This window comes from Opisthocomus hoazin, chromosome Z (genome assembly GCF_030867145.1).
Source record: "Opisthocomus hoazin isolate bOpiHoa1 chromosome Z, bOpiHoa1.hap1, whole genome shotgun sequence".
Classification (NCBI taxonomy): domain Eukaryota; kingdom Metazoa; phylum Chordata; class Aves; order Opisthocomiformes; family Opisthocomidae; genus Opisthocomus; species Opisthocomus hoazin.
This window is the reverse complement of record NC_134454.1, coordinates 51,329,931-51,356,567: the sequence shown is the minus strand read 5'-3', so window position 1 is coordinate 51,356,567 and position 26,637 is coordinate 51,329,931. Positions and strand designations below refer to the sequence as shown.

Genomic DNA, 26,637 nt, shown 5'->3' with positions numbered 1-26,637 from the left:
AACAGCTGCTTGAGAAGCCAGACAGATGTTCACAGTATTGTCCCCTGTCAACTTCCGTGCCACACGGCAAGCGTTACGGAGGCTGGAGGAGACTGTAATAAACGTTTTCTGAATGTGCACTTTCCCTTCCAACTGCCAGTGAATGAGCCAGTAACGAGGCAGAAGGGTTGCTCTTTGATAGGGAACTTCAGTTCCCCGTGCACAATAAGGTGGTCAAATATACTTACAATAAAATGCCAAGCACTGGCATGCATATACGCAAACAAACATACAAAAAGAAAATGCTGCATGCAGCCTTTTCCTTTCAAACACTTTCATATTAGTTGATGGTTTTCCTTTTACAAGACAGGTACAGGCCATAACGTGCTAGCTCTTTTCTGTACATACACTCCTTAGAGGTGCTTCTAAAGTTCAGGAAATTTGGATGAAGACTGGGAGATCTAGTATATAGATGCAGAGCAGGAGGCCTTACATGCTGTTCAAAATGAAGTAGTTGTTGGTGTGAGATATGAGAGGCTGAAAGACACAATTACTTTCCTCCATCTTAGACTTGCCCCAGACTAGAGCTGAAGCATTAAGTACAAGGAAGCTGTCAGGTACCTGTAATCCTTTTACCAGCAAGCGTGTCTTATTAGCAATTTATGCATATGTTGCTAATAATGTTCTGAAGCTTTCATGAAGTGGCTGTTACGTCTTGTCTGAGTTGACGGTGCCTAGATGCAGTGACCTTGCTGATCCCTTTTAGTTTTCTAAGTGTGTGCTGTACTCCATGGTAAATGAGTGAGAACTCTCCGGTTCTCACTAGTGTTTTTGGCACGGCCTCATCTCATTGTGCTGTCTCTAGAGCAGGCTTTTCAGAATGGCACTGCCACAGTTCTTCAGCAAGACCTGGTCTGTACTCCCTTGAAACAGATAATACAACAACAAAATCATATGAATAAAACATAGCAGAGCCCGCTTGCTTCTGCAAAGTGAATTGTTCAGCGAGTTTTGCTTTGGATGTTGTTGGCGGTGCTGGAGATGAGCTGGAATTAGGCATTTTTAACACCAGTGTCTGTGCTTGTGTGCCAGGGGGAATTTTGGCCGCTTTGTTGCTGTCAGCATGGCTCCCCTGTCATTGGGAGCCGTGGGGAATTCTGACAGTGTAAAAAAGCCCGGGTGTTTTCCACCATGCTGCAATGCCTGTGCAGGAGCCGGGTCTAGGTGACAAGACAGTGTGGTGAGACAGTGTGATGGCGAGAAAGCCTACGTCCTTCTTGTGGTCTCAGTTGTTGCTACCCACCGTGAGACTGAAAGGAGGTGATTTTCCAACACAAGGCAAGTGCAGACACATGGCTCATTACAGAAGGCAAAAAGGGGTGAAGAGAAGAGATGAAGAAGAAGTTAAAAAGGAGAAACGATACTAGTCTGCGTGACAGTCGGGGCAGGGTATTGAGTTCATTGCTCTGGCCTGTTAAATGCGATGCAAAATACTGTTTTCCCATAAGTGAAGAAAATAGGTCTGTCATGTGATTGTATGCACAGAGAAAGGCTAGCATTAAATGTGTGTGAAGGCTGCAGCCCTGTGTCTGTATTTGGCTGGGGAAAAAAGTAACCCTTTTTTTCTTGTTGCTGGTTTTACTTGGCTGTAAATCACTACGTGGTCACTTGATGGGCAGGCTAATGTGTACCACTCGGTTTTAACATTATGCTGCTCGGTGCTGGGCAAGGCGTCGGAGCCAGGCGTTGAGCGCCGGAGCCATCCATCCCTGGGTGCCTATGCAGGCCCCGGGGCTTCCCGGCCCTCGCCTTGGTTTTGGGTTCTGGCGGGTCCCCGGCGCCCGGTCAGGCTTCTCCTCTGCACAGAGATCTCCAGGCGTGAAGGGAGCTGGGGCCGGTGACGTGGAGCCCCGCGCCGTCGTTGGACTCAGAAGCGCCAGGGCAGCCAGTGGGCCCCGCGAGGCTCTGCGGCAGCACATGGTGTCTCTGACAGCCCTGCCCTCCCCCCCCCCCCCCCACCCCCCTCCATCTTCCTCCACGGGAGCGCGTGGTTTTGTGCCTGTTTCTCGGGGTGGCCCTGGGGTCGCTCCGGGCAGGGCCCCGCGGTGTTTTGGTGAGCTAAGCGCAGCCTGCTCCGTTGCGGCGGGGAGGTGGGAGTAATGGAGAGGCTAATTACAGACCATCTATTTCAGGCCTTTCGCGTACAATGCCACTGAAGATTGAATCAATGTTAAAGCAGCTAGCAATAGGAGGGTTCTAATTGTCTCTACTGTACCTAATTTAGGTTCAGTGTTACAAGGCCTGTGGATTTTCTGCTCTCTATGAAGGCTTGATCCCAAACCTATTAGAATCAATGAAAGATGCCTTGTGTGGCTGCTTAGGGAATTTCTGTCTTACAGTGCTTTCCAGCAGAAGGCTTAGAGTGAGATTTTGGTATCCTACCACTCCGCCTTGTAGTCCCCTCACCTGGGAGTGAAATAATGTTTTTCCCAAATACTCCTCAGAGCCATTCTTCGTAGGTTTGCCGTAAAGGAAAGGAAACCATTCAGACTCTCGTGGAGTTGACTTGTTTTTCCAAAACCTGGATGAAAATTGGAGTAATTTCTACAATAACTTTTATGTTTTCAGAACAGCTTTCTGTAGAATCATAGAATCATTAAGGTTGGAAAAGACCTGTAAGATCCTGAAGTCCAACCATCAACCCATCACCACCATGCCTACTAAACCGTGTCCTGGAGTGCCATATCTCTGCGTTTTTTGAACACCTACATGTTTTTTGAATGCCTAAAGATGTAGATTCCTCAGAAGTTTTTTCTTCTGCCCGTGGCCCTGGGATCAGGATTTAGGTAAATTGGTGTTGGAATTCAACGCTCATATATACAAATCAAGAGCGAGGTCCCTTTCCTTATCTCAGTGGAAAAAGTATTGCCTAGGAAGCGGTAGGAAAGCAAAGATTACTGTAAGCTTCTCAGTAAATGATTTTTTTTTAAAATGATTTTAAAGGTTTTTAAAAACTTTTTTTTTTTTTTTTTTGACGGGGGGTGACTTGGTCAAAAATGCTGTGACCCATTTTTGGTGTGGTTGGCTTCTACCAGACAATGGTGGTGTGATTTTTATGATCACCCTGTTGTCATACAGAGCCATGTGTCACTGGGCTTCCAGCTACATAATCAATGAAAGCTGTACCTGTCCTTAACATATGATGACCTGGAGATGATAAAACATCATCGTGAACTTGAAGCTTGAGTATTGTAATTTCCTTTTTACTGGTTATCTGTGATGGTGATACATCACTGCATTTTTTTTTTTCCCCATGAATGCCAAGGATGCATTTACTCACATTTGGCCTGCTTTTTGTTCTTTACATTGTCTACTTATAAGTGATAGATTTGGTTTATGTTAGCACTGTAGCTTTACAAAACTCGAAATGGGACTGCTGTGATTCTGTTTGCAGCAGTATGTTATTTGCTCTCCTGACATTTGCTTCATTTAATTCTTCTTTCCTTAAAAACAAACAAACCTTAAAACCATTTTCTTTCTTCCAGGAGTGTTTCTAAATTACCTCCTTCATTATTCACATTTATCCGTTTTTTATAGTTGAGGTCAGCATTTCTTAGAGCTACGGGTGGATTTTTAGGCTTGCTTTTCCCCACCCTGAGGCTGTTATGGGAGAAACTTTATAAGTGAAAAAGCCATTTCTGTTTGTGCGTTGCACCAAGACCCAGCAGACGTGAGACTGCCAAGCCCCTGAGGCAGCGGGGCCCTTCCTTGTGGCCTCCCCTCCCACTGGGGCTCCGGGTGCCGACTGCGGAGCCTTTCTGATGCTCTTCACCTGCCTTTGTGCTGGAGGATTTGTGCCACCACCTTGTTCTATGCAGCTTTCTGCCTCTGGTAAGGACTCGTGGGAGGTGTTGCTGCGTGGGCTGTACCTCGGCCCCACTCTGCCCATATACACAGCCATGGGCAGCAAACCGGAGGCTTCAAAGAGACCCCCTCAGCCCTTTCCTTAAACTTTGCACTGAAGACCATCTTGGCGTTGGTTTCGATGCAGAGCTGATGTTTCATCATTGCAGTTTCAGCACCTGTCGAGATGGGCAGGAGCTCACTCCTCTCTGTGTTCAGCCTGTGGCTGCGAATCGGAGATGGCTCGCTCCCGGTGCAGATCTCCCAGCCTACTTGCAGTTCTCCCTGAACCCCTCCTGCACCAATTTGTCATGTGTCATCCTGATTCTGTGAGGCTGCCTGCGCAGGTGATTTTGCCGCCGGTGGAGCTCTGAACAGGCACGGGTCTGGTTGCGAGATGAGGACCCTACTTTATTTGTAGCTGATGTTTTCAAATAAATATCAGTTAGTTTTCTGCATACAGATATTTTGAATTTACTGCAGGAATACAGTATCACTCAAGCTGAGATAATATAACCACTGAAGCTTGTAAACTGTGTTGTTAATTAGACCATGTGTTTTTGATGGACTTTTTAAAGCTATTAAAATTTACATGTTGAGGATTGAAATAATTAGTTCTCTTTCACGTGTTTGACAGAATTGTGAATGGCATTTTGAATTTCTTTCTTACGGTTGAGTTGCTTTGAAATGTACCAAGAACGAGAATCTGTATATCCTTCAGTGATGTGGTTGCCATGCGCTTGTTGAATATACATACCTTTCCACCCCCACTCACCCCGAATCAAAAAGTTTCCATGGCTGTGAGGAGAGTGGCTTGCATTTTAAGTTAACGTGTAAATTCAAGAGCACACTTTGCTGAAGAACAAAAGGAGGACAGTTCCCCATTTACCCAGGCTGTAAAATAGCTCTTCTGGGGAGCAAGGGTGTAATTCCTGGCAAGTAATGACATAAAATCCTCCCCTTACCTGATACTCTTGCAGATAACACAGAATGTCAGCATCTGTTAGAGAACAGTTATTTCAAGCCCTGCATGTGTTTGTAAAACAAAGAGAAAAGGTAAAAGGAAGAATCTGTGCTTAATAATTTAGAAAACAAATAATTTTGTTCTGTTTCTGATCTTCATTTGTAGCACCAGCAACAAGTGGTGCAGGCTGTGGAGCGTGCCAAGCAAGTGACCATGGCAGAACTGAACGCAATCATTGGGGTATGTGGTCTTTCCATTTTAGCTCTAATGGTGTTTGTAAATAGCTTTCCGTTTTCTTTCTCTCTTGTGTGAACTCATTTCCATCAGGTGGTCAAAAGTTGTGGACAGTGGTGAAGTTCAGTCGCTTGATCTTCATAAAAGCTGGTTGCTACCTAAAAAACATTTGCTTGCACTGTGCTGTGAAGACTAACGGGGTAGTCAATGTCTGTGTTGTACATATTCCCCAAAGCTGGGTCAACATCTGCTTTTTTGTTGTCCTTTTTAAGTAACTTTGCTTCCTTTGCATACTGTGTGCCAGTCTGCTTCTGCAGCCACGGCAAGAGCTGGACTCCGTATGACACGCAGCGTGTTAGGAGGATTTTTCCCATTCCCGCTGCCACATCTTTTTCTGGGTGGTGGCTCAAGACTCTGAATATTCACCACACTTTCTATTTTTACATTAAAAAATAGCCATTACCTTTTTTAAAAGCAAAGCCCAGACAACCAGAATCGATAGTGAAATGAACCGTCACCAGTGTGCTTGTAGGCGCCCTACTCCCCATCATCAAAAAATGCGGCCTGTGGAGCCCCTCTCGCAGAAGCTTTACTGCCGGCGGTGCTAGCCCAATGTAGCAGCCCTGCGAGGTTTTATGCGTGTGGGCAGCCACAGTGTTTACATTTTGCAGCTGGAGAGGAGAGGCATAACAACGAAAGCCGTGGCTGTTCACACTACGTAAAATAAAGGTGAGAAGTCATAGCTTAATAGCACATTATTCACATGTATAATTATGCAGCTGGTGCAAGCAGTTGTTTAAGTTATTCTAATGAAGACACTACAACTGTACTTCCCATCTTCTGCACCCTCCCAAATGCTTTTTCTTTTGTGTATAGATTATACATAAAAGTCTTTTCCTGTTTTTTATTCAATGTATCAAACACACTTTGAAATGCTAATTATTCCATTTACTTTCATTAAAATTCAAATTGCTGAGTGAAGATGTGGATAAGGGTCGCCGAATAATCAATCTGAAGTGAAGATATTGCTTCAATTATGCCTCTGTCTTCTAACAAGGAAATCAGGACTCTCTGATCATTGCTGACGGTCGTGTAGAGCAGTGGTCTGATTGTAGCTTGTTTTTAATAGGTTGTTTCTAACTCTATTTTGTGTCCCTCTGACCACAAGAACACACTGGTAGTCAATTAGAAGATACAAATGGAAAAGAGTAACCTTTATTTCCTCTGAAGTGCCCGCTGGAAAGAAGGAGGTGAATCAGAGCGAGTCCTGTAGAATCATGAATAACATTTGTTGTACGTCTTTTACGCTCCAGTGGGGAGAGTGGGAGATGAATAATTTCCCAATTAGTTTTCATTACCTAACCAAAAATATTGCCTTCTGTTAACATTCTTTGTATAAAGTAAGTAGCTAAAGGTTGGCTTCTTTGTTAAAGAAGTTTTTATGTATGTGTGCTGCATGTGGGTAGGTAGCATGTATCTACATGTGCATGTACTGTCTTCTGTGTGTGTATGTGCACACGTGTGCATATGGATACTTTTCAGTCTTACTTGTGTACGTTTTTGCCATTCACCTTTGTATGCAGTGGGGAGAATGCAAAAAGCAGTTTGCTTCCTAACAAAGAATGAGTTGATTGATGTAGAACATGCGATGTTGTAGATAGTGGCTGTTGTGCTTATTATTAAAGTTTATCCTGCTTTTGTGAACCACTAAACCAGACAGAATAAATGCAAACAGACTAGACGCTTGTTGGGGAGCCTGGCAGTAACTTCTGCTGATCTTCGCCCACCAGACAGAAGTAAATTTTCTGTTTTGATTGTTACTGTCTGAATTTATCTCTTCAAGTCAGTTGAAATTCTACTGCCTCAAATTTTTGTGATATCTGAATTTTGGTTTTGTGCGTTAAAATGGGACAGCTCTCACCTTCCTCACGAGACTGATTTTTAGCTTGCTCTGCTGCCTTTTTTCACTCTCCTGTTTTGTGTTGACTTAGGAAATGCTGTGTGGCCTGCTCTTTAGTTTTTGAGAACAGGAGCAATACAGACTGAAAATTTTGTGTTCGTTGATCTAAAGAGAAGTGATCTAGTGCAATCTTGTAAGAGAGTCATTATAAATTGAATAAATAGGGTAGCAAGTTATCAAAATAGCTTAAGTTCTAGTTGCGTGAATACCAACAATAGTGTTAGGTCTGCACTTAGAGAGATGGAGAGTCTGAAAATGTAGCGTGGGACTTAAAAAGGCTTGCCATACTTTGTAAAGTGAATACTGATAAAACAAAGAAAGTAATTAGAAATCATGGCTTTTCTGTATCTGTAATTATGTTGTCTTACATTATTTTGCAGTTTGGTAAGTCTGACAGAGTTTATGTTCTTTTAACCCTGTGATATTTTAAAAGCTTCTGAAGTTCGTTTGCTCTTTGCAGTTTTTGAGAATACAGCTTTTACTTACCAGTTGAGCTGTGCATCAGATGAAGACAGAAGCAGTATTTGAGTTTTTGAAATTCAGCTGTGGCTTAAGTTTCTCTGTGCTTTGAGGGGCCCTGTTCAGTTCACCTCACTCATACTAAGCCCCTTTGGTTTGAATGGAGGAACCCTGGGTTTGAGTTTTGAATTGATTTTACCAGAGTGGAGGATAGCACAAGAAAAGAATTGAATGTGCAGAAATCATGTCTCTCTTTGTGTTTCCCGTGTATATATTTTTGTATGAATGTGCTCTGATTTAATGGAATCTGATGAAGCGCCTTTTAACTTTGCAAGATTATTCTGTCTTCATTGGTAAATGAACCAAATCACTGATCCATGCAGTTTAAATGCAAGATACTGAAGTGAGCCTGGAACCCGGAGAGACTGCTTGTTCTCCTGACAATAAACTAGTTGTGTTTAATGGAATGAAACACAGTTATAATGACTTCTTTCACAGGTCATGTTCAGTTTAAAACTGTTGACGGGCTAAAACAAGTTAAATATCATCTATCTTCTTCTGGAGAGATGCAGGGAGAAAAACTAAACCAAAACTAGATATCATAAACATGCTGCAGGAGGACTGTAAATCTCCAGGTGTCCGGCAGGCTCTGCATCTAAAGCTTACCATGGATGGTGTGGTACAGCATTCTTGCTCGGAGAGATTTGTAGTGCACATCCAGAGCTCCTTTCCGGGTTGGGTGTGCTGGGATGAGCAGTGTGAAGCATCCGGTTAAGCTTGTCATGTGTCATAGCTGCCGTGTTTTTAAGTTATAATCTTCAAGATCACACTGTTGGAACAATGCACAAATTGTAGCCTTTAATCAGTAGTATGATATAATTAGGAATGATGTTTTCATTTCCTGTATTATTAAATTGAGTCATCTAACTCTTCTTAAAATGTTTGGTTTTTTTTTTTGTTGTTTTTTTTTTTTTAATCCATTATACTATATAATTGGAACATGCTGTGTGGATGTGGTTACGTTTTAATAAGGGAACCAAGGAATGAACTTGTAACTTTATAAGAATTTTTTCAGAGTCTTTTTTTTTTTTCTTCTCTGTTTAAAATAGTCAGTTTTCAACTGCAGCTGGGCAGTAGGGCAGAAATGGAGGCTACTGCTTGTGTGCCTGTGTATCACATGGAGAGAGATAAATGTACCAAAAACTTAAGAACAGGTATGTGATGGTGTTCAAAGAAAATGCAGTTTAGCACAAGAAATGCTGAACCTCAATTTTTAGCAGTGACATTTTAATGATAGGAAGTCTGCAAAATTATTTGCCATCAATTGTGAAGGCAATAACAAGCCTTGGTGGTTTTTCACACCCTCTGTGTTAAGTGCTTTCAGAATGACAGCGTAAACTGTGTTGGAGAACTCCAAGGAAGTAAAACTGATTAAAATGTTCATGCTTGAATGGTGCTGATGGAATAGTTCATTTGGACTTTCTCTACCTCCTGCAGCTCAAGCTGAAATATTAAAATTCAGTGGATTTAAATCTCTCTCCCCTCAGCTCAGGAAAAAAACATTACATTTTAATAGGTTTTAAACTCATAATTCATTGGTTTGGAGCAGCACTATTAAATCTATTTAAATATTACTTGTATTACTAAGGAAATGATTTAGATGATTTTTCCTTCACCATTCTGTACATCTGAGTGAAAAAAAAAATGGTTTTGGTTTAATTTTTAAGCATTTTGTTTTATTATGTCACTTTTATTATCTTCTTTAAAAAAATAAGCAAATGGCAGTTACTGGAAGAAAGAGTTCCTTCTGTATTGCCACGTATAATCGTCGAGCTGTGATGTTCCTTCCTTAATACACTGCCTGTCACAATTCCTAGCCTGTGTTTGAGGCTGAGGCGCTTGCTTGACCCATCTCACAAGGTGTGTAATTTCTGGTGGCTTTCAGGCGAGCAGTCGTTGTACGGCTGTGGGGAACAATGCCTGTTTAAAGAGCGTCAGTAACGCTGGTCGCAGGCTTGGGAGCCACTGAGAGCATCGTGCTGCAGATCGAGCACACGCGCGGGTCGTGACAGGGACTTGGCACTGGTGCACGTGCTGTCGTTGCCCTGTGGTCCGGGGCTCCTTCTGCCCAGCCCCGAGGTGCTTTTTTTTTTTGCGTGGGTTCCTTAGCGCAGGGAGGCATCTCCCGTTCCTGGCGGAGGGTGGGTTGTTTCTGCCTCCCGCACGGTGAGGGGGAGCGAGGGGCTTTTGGCTGAACCCGTGCAGCTGAAGTGGGGAACGCGTTAATTCCAGTTTGTATGGCGAAGTCATTCCTGCCGGATGCGTGCGTTTGGAGACGGGAGCTCTGGGGTGCCCAGGTACCAGCTTCAGAGACAGCCTTGCAGGTGAGGCCTAATTTAGATAAATCTCTTCCTGTGCAGCATTATCCTGATTTAAAGAAGCTGAAGGTGTGAGGCACATGATCTTTTTAGGGATTTTTGAGGGAATTGATTAGCAAGTAAGTAATTCCAGGTTCCATATTTACTGAAAAAAAAAATGCTCCGAGGACAGATTTTTTTAAATACTGTTGTTATACTTGGAATGGGCTACCAGTGTTTTCCTCTTTTTCTCCTATTTCCAAGTAGCTGTGGTAGCTACTGAATTTATATTGGTCTGTCACTGTAGGAGCAGTCAGTAACGTTGCAGTGTGAAGTGCACACCACTTATTACATCTCATTGACAATATGCTGATGCCAGAGGCCCTGCTCGTTATGCTTAAGTAAGTGCAGATGACATGAGTGTTACAATTCACATACTGTATCTGATCAGGCAGGAGAGCTGACTTCTGCCTCCATGTTTCTCAAGGTTTTCTAGACCCTGGCACCAAAGCTATGTGACCACCATATCTTCTTTTGAATTAGGATTAATCAGTGCAGATGCGAGGAGTCCTGTGGAGAATTTCCTTCATGGAAGGAACATGAACATACGCAATGTTTTATTTATGACTTATTTTTGTACGCTCTCACCACACACAGTAGAAGGGAGAAAACACTGGTGCCAAGGTGGTCTGTTCTCCAGCGTGTGGAAGCTGTCACCTACCAAATACATTTGCCATACTCCATCAGACGCTCAGTCTGTTATGTGCGATGTATTACCTTCAATGATGGCCTTATACGGGTGCTTTGGAGAAGAAGAAGAAGTGTATGAAGGATCTGTTTGGCTTTGAAGTGTTGTGAAGGCGGGGATTTCCCAAAAGTGCTTCATGCCAAAATCAGCAAAGTTTAGGTACTCAGCAGAGATGCAGCCCATTTAAATCTGTGCCCTTACTGTGCAGTATAGCCTAAAGACAGTTATTATTGTGTCACGGTTTCATACCTCAGAGTTCTGATATTGCCCCTAAGCAGGGTTGTGTATTTGTCATCTAGACTTCTTCCCAACCACACTTTGTAGGCTGTTGCCTATAGCTATGAGTGAGGACCAGGACTCCATACAGTGGATCAGTTAAGCATTTGCTTTTCTTCAGGTACGTGGGTAGTTCTTTTGGTGTCTTCAATCTTAAACGCAGGCTAAAGCAAGGGCTTTAATGCTTCACTGGGATGGATGCTATAGTGCTGCATAAGGAAAGTATTTCCGGATGCTGAGTTCATGGATGAAGAAGGAATTTAAGAGGTCTTAAATCTTTACGTTTTCTGACATTTCAGAATGTTTGACTTTTGTGAGACAGTTCCTTGCTTATTGTTTGGCGAACTTTTTACAGACACTGCTGTAGTCTGTGAACGCATCATAAGCATTGATGAACTTACTCCAGTAATGTTTCTGAAACAAGGGAGTACTACTTTCCTTGTTCTACCTTTGGAAGAGGCTAAGGCAAAGAGAACAAGTGGTCCTTCCACAGTCTCAGAGCTGTGACTTAAATCCAGGTTATTTGATCCTTATTGAGACCTTCCTTTATCAAAGCTGCTGTAAATGGGAAACTGCACTAAAGCAAAAGAAATTGCTTGAAGTTTCAGCTATGTGACTAATGGGCACTACATTAAAGAGGCAGAACACTACAATTCTCAATGAAGTTTGCTTGGAGAGAGATAATGGTATCCATGTGTCCTGACGCCTGACGTTGACCTGTGGGAAGAGGCTGCTCACCCCCCAGAAGAGCGGTCATTGAAGTGCTCTGCACAGGACCAGAGCTGCACCAGAAAATGGCAGTCTCTAAAGATGCAGAAGGGGTTGGAAGAGTGGATCAACCCAAGCAACCCAGGTTTTTATCACAAGCAAAGATAATTTGCTGAAATCTGACACAGCCTGTCTTTGCGTGTTATAAGCATGGTGAAACATAGTGTTAGGACGTACAGAGTTTGGAGTCTGCGTTTCTCGGTAATTGCTATCCAGAAATTTGACTTGCTAAGGATTGACTTTAAAAGATGCGTTAAAGAAGTGCGTGTGTGAGATGCATAAGATGCATCTCTTTTATGACTACATGGCTCTTTGACTGCACCTTGTGAGGAAGCTTAGAAGTGAATTATAGTTGCCACAGTAAAAGCTCTGGTGATAGAATTGCTGATAGCTTTAGCAGCTGTGGTCTGTCTGTGACCAGTGGCATTGCTTACGTTTCTTCTAGCTTTTATTGTTTGATTCATTATACATCTCAGATGGTACTTTTTTCACTTTTCAGTCATGTTTATATGGCCCGGGGTTTCAGAAACTTCTTCATGTGAGGACCCTAGAAGAAGGTTATTTAGGGCTCTGCTGGGAAAAGCATAGGCATTGCTCTTATTTTCTGGTTCTTAAAGAAAAGGACCAAGATTCACAAGGTAACAGCAGGGACACCGTTTTCGTACTGTCAGTCCAGAGGAGAGAAAATCTCTTCCCAGTGTCGGTGGGTAGGACGTGAGTGGAGCACTTGGTAAATAAGGTTCTTCAGCCAGTGTGCACATGTCTGTCCAGGGCTGACTTTTGCTGTCTGTTCCTCCATAACAGAAGACACCCGGTTGTTGCCATTGTTATTCTTTTCTCTGCATTGGTCTTTGTGAAAAGGTTCTGAAGTGGAGGATCGGTATGTGTGGCACATTTCATGCCTTTGGTGCTCCATATGGTAAGACCTTGAGCTTGCCTTTGGTGCTTTCTGTCTTCTCTTGCGGGAGGTGAAGATTTTCTTTGCCTTAGCTAGCAGTTGATGGTGGAGAAGGAAGGAGAAGAGAGCTTAAGTGGCATGATTTATGCAAGAATTTCTGCCTTTTATTAAATGATAATAGAAGGTGATTCTAAAGAGCCTAATTCTTCCTCCTTCTACCCCCAAAGTGAAATTGAGATGGATAGGGGTCCTGCAGGCAGCAGGAACTACTGAACATCGAGATTCTGGGGGAAGGTGTGCTTGGCCTTTAGCAGGGGACTAGGCTTTTCCTTTCTTAAAATACTGACCGTTTTTACCACACGTCTTCTATTTGCTAGTGGGTTGTACTAATTTTTTGTTACTTTTGTCCTCTGTCTATGCTGTTTCACTGAGTGAAAAACAGTCATAAGGGGGGAAGAGAGGACAAATGGTGAAACATGTATCCTGACAGATGTTCCTGTATATATGATTAAGAGCGGAAGTGTGCTCTGCATATATTGCCTTTCATCCCACAATACAATTTGGGAGATGACTTTTTGTTCCTAGATCACTTAAAAGATCTTTGAGGCAATTTGTAGAGATATGATTCTGATAGTTTCTTTGTTATTTATGTAGGAGTTCTAAATGCTCCCATTCTGATTAATGACAGCTATTGATTTTTTTCCTTCCCCTCATACTTTCTTCAGTGGATCCTGCTTTGCTCCTGTAGAGTCAGCATCCTCAAAGGCAGAATTTACTGATTCTCAGAGAGTAAGATGCTGGGCATTTGCCTTTTTAGTTTTTTTTGTGTTTTTTTGTTATTGTTGTTGTTGTTATTATTATTACTACTCCTCCTCCTCCTCCTCCTCCTCCTCATATTAGTGGTCGTCTTCTTATTCTCTCTCCTTTTTTATTGTTTTTCATTCTTCTTCCAAGATTTTATCTAAGCTGTGCATTCATTCCTCCGTGTGAACAGAAACATCACCTGTGTTTTCCAGTAGATCAGCTACCTGTGAGTGTTTAGAGTTCCCACCAATCTCTGATAACCTTTCCTTCACACTGGGCATGTTCATTTGCAAAATGACCGCTCTTCCTCAGAAGAGTAAGGATAGTAGGTTGCTCTAGTCTACATCTGTACTACAGTCTGTTTATGGCACACTGATCGTACGATATATATGCGTATAGCTCCAGGACGATTCCACTGGAGAAACTGCTGCATGGTTCTCTTTGTAGGCTGCTTTGCCGTGTTCTACCTTGACATCAGAAGAATCTATTTTGTAATGGTATGCCAGCAGAGAGAGAACTGTATAAAGGAGGTACAAACGATGCACGTTATGTCAGGGTGCGAACAGCCGTGATAGATAAAAATTCCTATGATCCTAAGCACACTCATAACTGGGTGTGCCAAAGGACTTCCTTTTCTTGGTGGTCTTTAAACCATTGACAGTGATGCTGTGTACTCTCAAACCATGTTTGTGTTTCCTCTTCTTGGTTGCTGTTTCATCTATGTACTATCTTACTAATGATTCACTCTGAGCAATCAATCACTTCCTCTAACAAATTTCAAACAATGAAGCTGTTTTGTCCAGATTTTTTGAGGTCTCCTCCCAGCAGTATTGCAGGTGTGGGTAGTGCACGCATGTATGTAGGTATAAAATGTCTTTTTAAGACAATAGTTAGTTAACGTTAGAAATGTCTTCAGGTTGGAGAAGTATGTTCAGGTTGTTTGGATAATGGCTGTGAGCTTTCAGGGTCTGTAAGAGGAAAAGCGGTAGATTACTGTGACATAGAGCTGCTTGGACAGTATCCAGTAAAAACTTGAACCTTTTCCAGGCAAATAGGCTTTGAATGTGCTGACTATAACAAGAGAGCATTAGAAGCTAATTTGTTAGTGGGTTTATTATCACATTTTACTTTAAATTTGATCTCTTAAGATGTGTTGGGAAAAGAATTAAGCTCAGCATCAATAGTTAGAATTGCAGTTGTAAAAATTAGTGATACTTAGATAAGAACCTTTTGCAAAGCCTTTTTACCCATTTGTTTAGACACAGCTTTGGAGTTATTTTACCTCTTACTGTAGACTGCCTAGAATAATATACAGAAAATAAAAAAAAAAAAAATTAGTAGCAAACAGATGTTATCTTTATTTGACATGTGTTAATATGTCTTGAAAGTTTTACTTCAGTTTTTACAACTGAGCTAATTTAAATTATCAGCTTCCTATACTTATTACCGAATGAACGCAGTCTTCTTTTTTGGCTTCTTTCTGATTGCTGGCTTTACCCTTGCTCTTACTTTTTTGTGTGTTGGAAGTTTCCTGAAAACATTGCAATCTAGTTCTGTAGGGCATATTTGTTGGTAGCTAACAGTTGCTGGTTTTATTTTTAAATAGTTCTGGAAAACGTACAGTATAATAAAGCCTGGTGTACTTCCTTTGCAAGTTTTCGCCTGGTATGCACTGATACTGAAAGTGTATGCTTGACTTTACACGTGCTGTAGTCAACTGTGATGGGATTGTCGAAAGTTAACCACATGCTAAGAGTTCATAAATAACATGACTAAGGATAACAAATTAAAGAGAAGATGAAGGAGTGGGAAGTGAAAGTGTTGCAGCAACATCAAAAAAATTACGTGGTTGCTCAATTGGCTCGTTTTCAGGCTTTCCTTGCAAGTTTTTAAATTGTGTCAGGTTTTATGATCTAAATTCATGGTATAGGCAGAAACAAATATAAACTTTCTTCCATAGATTTCTGTGTGGGGAAACTATCTGTCAGATGCCTTACTGGTCCATATCTTTGGCATTTTGATGACTAGAAGACACCACCTGTTTTTACCACTTTGTAGCACTAGCCTGATGCCCAGTGGGTTAATGAATTGCCCATGTTTTTATAAATTGCCCTGTAGCCAAGCAGCTGTGTTACAGGCCACCCGGGAAGCTGATGCTCACCAGTGACACCCATGGGCAGTGGAAAAGCAAAACCAAACTGGGCATGTTGTGGGCATTTGAATGTAGCAAGAGATTTCAAAGGTCTGGAAATGCTGAACTTTCAGTCCCACCCCAGTGTAACAACACGCATAATGTTATCTGTGAGGCATGCACTTGTGGGGCTGTACCAGAATTTTGGGTGTTAGCTTATTTAACAGTCTGGTTTTCATACCAGACTGTTTTTCTTTGTGCCTTTACAACGCGACTACATTGCACCAGATTTCTGCTGTATCAGTGAATGACGGTTTTGTGACTGCAGCGGCCATGCTCTTTCAAGATTTCGCGTTCCCTTTGGTTTCTGTGGAAGAGCTTGGTCTGGTCAGAGAAGTTCTCCACGGCAGGAAGGCTGTAGGTTTAGGGTTTTTTTTTCCTGCTCTCTCCAGTTATTTTCAGAGCTCTCTGCAATTCAACTTGCAGTGAAAACGCAATGGTTCTTGGCCAAGAGGGACTAAGCCAGCTGTGCTGTTCCGAGTGATCTCAAGGCACCAGGCACTGAGGTGTCATTACTCATACTACTCTTAAAGCCCATGTTATGTCTGGGAGGCATTAACCGTGTTGGGTACATCCAGGGTGTCGTCTGTGCTGCTGCCTTGCTGAGCTGTGTGGAGAGGTTCCCAACAAAGAGCAGTAAATAAGGGGCTTGCATTTGCAGTGCCGTTTTCAAGCTCTGTGGAAACCATCCTGCATCCGCAGAGGAGGCCATACAATGCAGATTGGGTAGGTACATCTGTATGGGTTGTACAGTACTGTGAAACCAGTGTCCCCTCGCTGGTACGCTTTGGTTGACAGTGAAATAGTTAACAAGGGGAAAGCTCTGCCACTGTTGATATTCTCAGGCTTTTCCGAAAGCCTCTGCTCTGAGCCACTGGCGGATTCAGGCAGACATCTTCTTGCAGTGCTTTGTAGCATGTTCTCAAACAGGAACAGGAATTTCCGTGTTTACAATGAGGCTCCAGAACACAGATTATTTTGTCCGTTCCTTTTTTTCCTCTCGCTGTCCTCCTCCCTCCCCAAGTCAGGCATGCCAGACTGTTCCTTTGCTGTAAGGCAGCCCCATTCAGACCCTGAAGCTAAACAATGCACTGTTGGCTCTTGCTTCGTTTCGTTGTAGTTAATTTAAAATTCTGAGAAACGAAGCATCCAAACAACACGTGTTTGATACTTTCTACAAGGAGCACCTACTGGAATGACGCAGGTTTGCAGGCAGGGAAAGGACTGAGCCTTCCCTCTTCCACCTGAAAGAATCTTCTTCATGGTTTCCTTTTTTTCGTGCTTCCCCCACCCCGCTATTTTTTGTATTTTTAATTCTCTCCCCCCCCACCCCACCCCCCCCCCCCAGCTTCCTTTTGGATCGTTCCCCTCCTTTCCCTGGCACTGGTCTGGGTCAGATGGCACATGCGTGCCACTGCCTGTCTGATCACACTGCCTGGTGCTTCCAGGAATAGGAGAAGGATCAGTACTTCCACAGCAGGGTGTTGAGGGAGGTGTGCATGCAGTGTGCCGCAGGAGTTGCCTGGTGTGCTTCAGCTCACCCTTATGTAAAAATGCATGCTAGGGAGGGGAGGGGAAAGTCAAGTGAGCAGCGTGCTGTCTCTTGCTTGATTAAAGAGCTGGGTTGTGAGGTGGGAAGTAAATTTAGGCTCAAGTGAAAAACAAGCAAAAGACGTTAATCTTTGCCTTTAGGAATTAAAGATGGAATTTTTTATGCAAAGTGAGTTAAGTTTTTATTTATTCTTCTTCCAAAGTCCTTTATACAGATGTGCAGGGGGGAGGGAGCAACAACCCTGGAGGACTTTTGATTCGATTTACCCGGAGTCCTGAGCAGTGACTGCTTGAAAACGAAAAGAAAATTTCAGAGCTAACCTAGTTGCTGTATGAACAGAAATCAGTTGGACGGTTAGTGGGCAAGCCTTAGACCGGAATAAATCCCTCTTGGGATATATTTAACACAACTTTTTCACCTGTTTGGTGCTGTCGTCCCCCCACCGGCCATCCCATTGAGTAGCAACAAACAGTCTATCTATCCCACAATGGTTAGTATAGCACAGGGCTTGATGCAGCCCTAGTTGAGGTCAAGCACTCCAATTCGAACCTCTCAAGGGCTTTCTCCATGTGTTGCCAGTGTACTGGTAAAAATGACTTTAAACTCTTGTCAGCGCAGTTACTGGTGCATGCATCACAGTCCCACTCAAATAAACCTGTCACAACACAGAGTCAGCAGCTGGAGAAGAGTACAAGGGCAGGCCTCTAGCTTTTCATTCGAGCATCACTAAACGTGCACAGAGTGCCCAATTATTTCAGCATTATTGAGCAAGCCTACAGGAGGACCCAAGCCTTGCTACATTAGATTTTCTTTAGTAATTTGCTCAAGTACCGCTGAGGACACTTAAAGGGCTTAAAACGGTGGCTGCAACCAGTTTCCTTTTCTGGATTGTTAATTCAGGTTTTCTCTTTCAAATTAACTCTCACTGCATGCTGTGCAGTAGCGCTGGGAGAACTGTTTAACACTAATTTTCTCAATTTTCAGCTTTTTTTTTCTTTTGCATTGTATAACTGCTTTTATAGTTACATATGTTTTGATTAGATGTGTACGTGGTGCATTTCTGCTAGAAAGAGTAAAATGTAATACCTCTGTCAGAGAAATATAAATTTCACCAAAACTGAAACCTCCTTTGCTTCATTCTTTTTTTTCTTTTTTTTTTTTTATTTTGTTATTGTTCTTTAAATTAAGCATGAAGTGTAGTGATTATGTTGTGCCCAAATATATGGACATTTTTAAAATGCCAGGATGTTTGTGGGAGTTGATACCTGGATAGATCAGATGCATTGATTGATCTGATCAATCATGTTTGATGTACAGGACCAGTCAGGCAACCCCCGGCTCCCTGAACAAATTCAATATCTGTGTTTCATTTTTCACAGCAGCAACAACTCCAGGCCCAGCATTTGTCACATGGACATGGTCTTCCCGTGCCGCTCACGCCGCACCCCTCGGGCTTGCAGCCTCCAGCCATCCCACCCATTGGCAGCAGTGCTGGGCTCCTGGCACTGTCCAGTGCGCTGGGGGGGCAGTCCCACCTCCCCATTAAAGACGAGAAGAAGCACCACGATAACGATCACCAAAGAGGTAGGTGCTGCCAGATGAGTGTGTGGCTTCATGTGTTTCTCTTTTCTTCTTTCTTTTTTTCCAAACTTTCCTCTTTTAAATAAAAAAGGGGAGGGGTAGGAATAAAGGAATTTTCACGGGAATTCCCAGCTAATTGAGTCAGTATTTATTAGCTAGCAGTAGCCAGAAATTGTGTTCAAATGCTAGGAAACCTTTTTTATAAATCTGGCTGTACAGTATTAATATTTAACTGTACAGAAAAGTTAACATCTGTGCAATTTATTATTAAACAGACGTCAGGATTCTTTCTTCTGAGTAAGATAAATGTATAATTTTATGTAAACTAACTAGTACTTTTCTCTTTCTCTCTCCCCCCACCTTCCCATCCGCTGCCCCTGCCGCCTCCCCTCCTTGTGCATGGGCGCTGCTCGGCATGCAGACAGAGACTCCATCAAGGTAGGACTCTGTTTTGTAGGTGTAAGGGGTGGCTCGAAAGAACTGCGTGCTGCGTTTGTCTGACGTACTGCCCAGAGTGGTGGAAAAAGTCACAAAGTGACACTGGGTCGTGACACTCGTGTTGATGAGCGGAGCCCTGCGTAAAATGTGTATCGTACTTGGAAAGTGGCTGGTAGTGGGGCAGCTAGGATTGCAGGCGACGTGCTGTCCAGTGAGTTTGATGGAACAGCGTTGAGGCCGTTCCTGGATGTAAGCAAAGAGCTGCCTGGGGTGTCTGCCTGAGCTTATAAGACAGGAGTAATAAGCCAGTAGTTTTAAGTCATTTGGAGGCTCTAACTGTAATTCTGATGCATGCTAACAATGCGGTTACAGGAGGAGAGCTCTGTCGCTCGCAGGGGGGAGGTGGGGTGCTGCTGCCTCCTGCCCTTGCTGAAGCAGTTGGAGAGGAGCAAGTTGCCATTCCCTACCCTGATGAAGGTGATGCTCGCACTGAGGTTCCCGCTTTCCTTTTTCCAAAAGTTAATTTTCGGACTCTGAATGACTCTGCGGTGTGTGCACCATCCTGTGTGCACGGCAGCGTTCATAAGTACACGTAAAACACACCTTGTGGCTTGTGTAACTGTGAGCATTCAAGTGAGGATGGCGATTCAGTGTATGTGCCTGGGTGCTTGTCGGTGCTGGATAGCCACCAAGGTCTCTCAGAGGCGCCTGGGGTTTTAATGCTCCAGGCGGGAAGGTGTGTCTTGGCCTTGCCCTCTCCTGGGTCGGTCTGCTCTCCTCGCTGCTGCTGCTGCTGCTCGGTGTAACAACTCGCAGGAGACCCCGCAGTTGCCAGCTACACAGTTACCTGCCCTCCTCCGGGTAGCTGGATGTAGTTACAGAGCAGAGCCTGACTGAGTGGCGTGAAAAATTTTTTGCGTAGTTCTTATGCATAGAATTGCGTAAGATTATTTAAGTGATGGTGCACATGAAGTGAAAGATAGACTTCTCTTGCGAAAGGCAAGACCTATGTCCACCCTGTTGAGCACTTACAACCAATTTGTCAAGTTTTTATTTTCAGTTTTTTGAGAAGATGTATCTTATTCCTGGGGTTGGCCAAATGGCAGAAGAAGTGTTCACAGCATGAGCCTTGGGTGCACTGGACAGAGTTACCAGGAGCTTGCCAGGCAGATGTTACTGGTGTGTGCCTTAGACTGCATCAGTGGGAGCACTGTGCCGGGCACAGGCTTTGCCCCCCCGCCGGAGACCCATCTGCCCGGGGCTGCCGTGCAAGGGGCTGTGCCTTTGCTTCTCGGGCAGCTTGAGGTGGGGATGTGTCCCGCAGCCTTCCCCAGCGCACCCGGTCTGCCGCTGGCAGCTCTGCCACGTCCCAGCCCCGCGCAGCTGAGCCGATGGTTGTCAGTTTCTGCTGTTACCCACATGGCTCTGCATAACAACCAGGAGCTGACAGGAACTGTCAGTTTTCACCGTGAGCAGCAAAGGCACTGAAGCTGTCTGTCTGCCGACATAGGACAACAACGCGTCGGATTTCACTTCAGCTTCCTTGTCATGAGGGCTAGAAACTAAGATTACTGCTTTATGCATGCGGCAAGGCTGGGTGTAGATTAATGATGATTTCCCTAGCACACCCCCTGTTCACGGCGAACAGATAGGTTTAGTCTGTTTTCTTTTTTCCTGAACCCAAACAAACTAGTACAAATAGGGCAGATACCTAACTGTGGGACTGCATCCACCCACCTGCGTTCTTTCGCGAGTTTGCATATCTGAACAGTTGGAATCACGAGCATTTCACTCGAGAGTGAATGAGGAGAACTGCTGTTACACACAAACCGCTGTTTTTAAACAAAATACGCTAGTCCTGTTTCTGTAATGTCTGTGGGATGTTGGGGTGTTTATGCTGGAGTTGGTGTTAGAGGGAGGGTTTGTACCAGAAAGGCTGGTTTTGTCTGGGAATGGTTCAAAGGCACTGTTATTGATACGGCATAGAGAGGGACAGCAGGGCGTTGCTACTTTGTGCCAATTTACTTTCAAATGGTAAGTAGATGTTTGTCTTTCGATGTTCGGGGTTTCGAGTTGGCTGGTGTGTCAGCACTGTGGGGCTTGCTGCCAGCTTTGCAAGGTGAAATAGTTTGCTAATTTCCTTAAATGTTTCCAGTGATGCCCAGAGTAGCAGTTAGTTGCTTGTTCGATCGATCTGTCCTCCCTTAAGTGGCTCCTGGTTAAGAGAGGCTTTTTATGATTGTCTGCTGTGTGACTTGAGATGGTTTTTGTCAGCCAGAACGTGCCAGTTGCCAGCCGCTGGAGTCTGTGTGCTTGTATGAAATAATTTATTCATGCAGGATAATGCTCCTTAACATTTAACAGGTAATGAACGTGACATAAATTTCCTTCTTGCTTTTAATTTTTCCCTTTCCTCTTCTAATGTGGAAACAGGCAGCTCTGGTACTCTAAATAGTAAGTAATTTTTGGCCATCTGTCAAAAGGAAATTTCAATACAAATTTAAATTAATGGTGCCTGAAATTTTTTATAGCTCCTCTAAAAGCCTCTAATGTGCAGAAAATTCTGAATCTGCTGGTAGTAATTAGTGTAGCATGTAATGAGGATATGGGCAATGTTATACAGCCCCAGTGTAACGTTTTGATATGGTAGCAAAATTTTGATTTATACAAGGTTGTGCCTGGGTTTAATTGTGAGAGACACTTTAAAGTGTTTTCTTGCTGATACAGATTATTAAGCAGGGCAGATTGTAGAATAGCTCATAAAGTGTAAATTTACGCTTTAGTGTACGATTCAGGTAACGAAGGAGCCCTGTCCACTTCTAGAAAGAAGGGGGTTTGGCTCAAGTGTCCCATTTCTTGCCACTGTTTCCAGTGCTTTCGATTTTTTGAGCAGTTGTCTTTGTGAAACTTGTCTCTAGCTGTGCTGGTCCCGACCCTCCTCCTCATTCAGGACAGGGAAAAGGCGGTTTGCATTGCTCTTCTGAGTGTGACATTTTCTGCCTGGTAGGCCGGACACAGCTGTTCTTGTTCCCAGCACCTCACCGGCATGACCAGTTCGCTGCTGAAACTGAGTGGTTGCCTTTCAGATGAGACGAGATTGTCCGGGAGCTATTCCTAAATAATAGATCACCATCGGCACAGCAAGCTCCTTGGAGAAGGGCGGCTTTGGGTGCTCTTCAGTTTCGTGTTGGTGTCAGTCCTCTGGACCCTTTGCAAAGTTCCAAGTGTGGGAGAACTCCAGACGCGGTGAACTGGGGCACGGGAACGCGCTTTGTGCGGCGGCAGGGCTGCAGGGCGGACGTCTTATATAAAACTTCTTTATAACAACAGAAAAGGAGGATTATTCTGCAGCGGAGTCTTGCTTGCTAATTGCACCCCGTAAGGATCTTTCCATCTCCTGCAAGAACTGCTGATGCAGGAGGCACGTTGTTCTTCCCAGCCTTGGTACCCTCTCGGGGTCAAATGCAGCAAAAGTTTCTCTGTTCCCTAGCAAAGTCACTCCTGTAAAACACGCCCTGTGAAGAAGCTAAGGAAACACTTTGTGTGCGAAAGCGCGACCTGGCAGAAGGCAGCCTGGTGCCAGCAGCCTCATCCCGTGGCCCTCGCTGGGGCGGCTGGACCGAAGGAGCCCCCAGACGTGGGCTGGGGTGCTGACCTGCCAGAGGCCACCATCTCCCTGAGGAGAGCGTTCGGGAGCCTCGGAGTCTGCTGAATTGCTGCCTCGTGTGCAGGATTTGACTCCTGTAACTGCTTTCTCCATCTGTTGTTAATCCAGATCTGTTGTTCTTCATATTCGTGTACTACTTTTTTTTTTTTCTCACCTGAGTTGTAAATTACTTGGGGCAGAGACCATGCCCGTAGTAAGACTTGCCAGTACGGTGAAGACTCACTTTGTTTTGATGCTGGGGTTACTGTTCCAGCAGCAACAAGTGCCAATAGTTAAAAGTTGCAGTCTGGTTGTGGTAGGAGTAAAGCAGCTTCTTTGAGATTCCTCTGGAGGGAAAAAAAAAAAAAAGTTTTAAAAGCAAGGATCTGAAATAGCACATCAAATGCAGGTTTGGAGTGAATTCCTGTCCAACATGCTAGTGAGCTAGAAGTCTGTCAGGGCAAATTCAAGTGGGTTTAGCAATAAGATTGCTTTTGCCTAAATCTTTGTGAAGGCTAATAATTACACATGTGACAGAGACAAGGAACGTAGAGGGGCGCGATTCCTACATTTAATTTATGTTTGTGGTGACAGGTGCTCCAGTGCTTCTCAGTTTAGCCCCTCTAGCCATTAGCCACTACCAAATGTTTAGACCGCTGTTCATTTAGTATGTAAGAGTAAGCTGCTTACTCCTGCAGCTGTAATTTGATACTTTAAAAAAATTGTGTGAGTGTAATGATTCTGGAAAGAACAAGGTAGTTTAAAATCAAAATGCCCAACATACATGATAAGGCTTTTGGATATTACCAAATGTCATTACGTTGCTCGGACTTTGTTCTTCTGCTAGTAGAGGACACCACGTAAACTGCCGTGATGTACTGCTGTGAACTTCGTCTTAATTGTCAGGTTTCTTTGAAATGAGACTTCCTCTAGTGGCATGAGTCTCCCGACAATTGTCTTTACATTCAGTCTGTATTTAACGAGCCAAAGAAACGTAGTTATCTGTTACACACCGAAATAAATTTGCAGAATTTTTTTTCCTGATCATTTTGTTATTTTGTTGCCTTAGTACCCTTCAGCTGAAAAGCACTTCATGGGGTGGTTAAAATCCAAATGTTCCACACTCATGTTGTGGATTCTGCTCGTGCTTTTCTCCGCTGGGACATAAAGCATTGCATGCGTTTTGCTTTCTGTAACGGTGAAGTGGTAGTCGTAAGCTGAGCATGTTTGAACTAAACTTTGCTCTGCAAGAGTTGCGGTTTTCATCTTCGTGGGTGTTTTGGGGGTAATGCTATCAAAATACAATTGAGTAACTTCTGTTGGCTTGCGATACAGTAATTTTTTCAGTATTAATTGATATCTGCCTCTGGGCGTGTAAGCTGTGCCGAATCTAACAGGTGCCCTAATTCCGGAAAATGTGTTGTAATTGTTTGTTTGTGGAACAGATGAATAAATATCTGTGGGGCATAGCTGGTCCTCAGGTGGTGAACGTGAATGGATTAATGATGTGATTGGGTGAGACACGATTGTTTGTTGCAGTCTCGTCCAGTAACTGTCTGCTGAAGCAGAACAAATATTAATTAGCAGGGTCCTATTTGTTGTCTCGGTCTATCTTATGGAGATGATTTTTTGGCACTGCTTTTTTTTTTCTTAATAACCTTTTCATGGCTAGACTTGTAGCACGTCATTCAAGCCCTGTGGCTTTTAACAGATTTTTAGAACACGAAACTGAACCTCGGGTATGTATCTCCCTGGTGTGTTTTTTCCTTCTTTTCTTCCCCATTTCTACCCCCCGCCCCCGCCCTGAGTTTTACATTTCTTTCTTTCATTCAGTGTCACATCATTTGCCTTTTTAATGAAGTCGTGTGGGAATTTTAATTTAGTGTAGAGTATTTGTATGAAAGTAACAGCATATACTGTAGTATCAAAGAATTAGCTGCTTCTGCCATTTTTGATTGCTTCACCTCCTTTGCCCGATAGCTTTTTTCCCCCCACTTCTGTGTATTAACTGTGCGTTGGCCTCTTACCTTGCACCCTGTTACCAGTTACCACAGGGTGACTCTTACTTGGTGGTGTGACCGCATTTGGACAAACTCCTGCAGTGCTTCTCACTGTCAAACTTTGTTTTGCCAGTTGGTGATTTAGGGTAACTCAAATGTTCTCTCTCCAGATGCCCTCTTCACCCAGGAGGCAAACACTTACATGGGCTGTAATTTCTAACCTGAGCAGTCATGTCTAATTATTTCCATGGCAACAGACTGTGATGTTGATAACACAGGATTATGACTTCACGTCGTAGAGTAGGAAGAGGAAGTTTGCTGGGGTGAGGAGGTGGGTGGAAAGGTCTTCTCCAGCACAAAGGCTTTGACAGTGTAATAGCTGGGGGAAAAGAAGTAAAGGGAGGGAATAAATTTGTTTATTATCTCTTTTGAATTGTCAGTGTGCAATTAAAATCATACTTTGGGTGCTGGCATTCAAGTCTTACACCAGTTTACACACAGCGAATGTGTCTGGAATGAAGAACCTGTTTGCAGGTCGGGTTTATATTTAAACAATACTTATCAATTTTTGTCTAAGCGGGACACGAACTAGATAGCTGGTTTTTGCCTTATCGATTTCTGTTGTCATAGAATCCTAGGTTGGAAAAGACCTTTGAGATCATCAAGTCCAACCATCCACCTGGCACAACCATGCCTAGTAAACCATATCCCGAAGTGCCACATCTACACGTTTTTTGAACACCTCCAGGGAGGGTGACTCCACCACTTCCCTGGGCAGCCTGTTCCAATGCCTGACTTCTCTTTCAGTAAAGAATTTTTTCCTAATATCTAAGAATTTTTTCCTAATACCCAATACTACACTAATATTGTTGCTGTGATACATTTTTTGTTGTTTTCAGTTGTCTTTAAAACCCTTAGATCCAAAGTAACTTGAAACATCTCTTATTTTTATGCAAATAAGTGGATTCCTTGGGCATGCTGATTACCTGCTAAATGGAGGGAAAGAGGACAGACTACCTGCTGGAATCAGCGACACCGATGACCTGCGCTGGAAGTTTCTATCCTCTGGCTAAAATCACCGAATGCTAGTAGTTGGTTAATACTTGTATTAATACTGGTATCGCTCTTCTGTCTCTTCCCTGGTTCTGGGAAAGAAGCATATTCATAGTGAAAGTGTTGTCAGCTCTTAGGTTGATTTTAGAAGAAGTTGAAGGAAATGAGTACTCTGACTGATTCCCAAGTATTATGCAAGATTGTTGAGTGCATCATGAATTACAAAGTTTTAGCTGTGCTTTGAGGGAAGAAGCGAGTAGGCCGGCCAGCAGGAATCGGCCATTGAGGGGAATTTGCAGGAGAGTTAACACCGTGTCTCCTGCGTCTCTCCGGTGCAGCTCTAATTGAGTCAAATAATTAAATATCTGAAGCTCGATTAGCCTATTCTGCATAGCAATTTGAAAAGTTCTGTGTTTTCTTGGGCGACATTTGGCCTTTTGAAGAACAAAAAATTGGAAATGCTAATGTTTTTCAGCCAACTAAGGGAAGAAAATAAAAATGTCTCCATAGCAACAAAGCTTCTTTCTAGATGGTTTCCTAAGATATGCCTGAACCAGAAGCAGATGTCTGATTTGAGAATCTCGCCTCCTTCAATGTAAACAAATAACTTCTAGGCAGGTGTTGGAAATAATATGGAAATCCTATTAAGGGGCCCTGGGTTCCTGTCACTCAGGAAGCCCTTGCCACAAAAGGGTTGGTTGTCTGAATAAAGGCAGCAGAGTAAATTCTCGTTAGGCTTTAGCTTTTCCCAGGAAATGATTGTCTCTGCGTGCTCTTTCTCCTGCGAGCCTGAATGTAAGCCGTTTTCTTCTATTGATTGCCTCTG

General features: G+C 43.5%; 1 protein-coding gene across 3 annotated transcripts in view; it reads left to right on the top strand.

Moving 5' to 3' along the window:
- The window catches only part of LOC104331895 (TLE family member 4, transcriptional corepressor), a 97,550-nt gene that overhangs the window by 34,840 nt on the left and 36,073 nt on the right, over positions 1-26,637 (top strand). For 2 of the 3 annotated variants that reach the window (XM_075410521.1, XM_075410519.1), the window contains exons 6-8: positions 5,012-5,086; positions 18,473-18,677; positions 19,096-19,112. In XM_075410521.1, coding sequence (XP_075266636.1) covers positions 5,012-5,086; positions 18,473-18,677; positions 19,096-19,112 — 297 coding nt within the window. The remainder of the gene's footprint in view (positions 1-5,011; positions 5,087-18,472; positions 18,678-19,095; positions 19,113-26,637) is intronic. The other variant, XM_075410520.1, reaches the window with a different exon arrangement.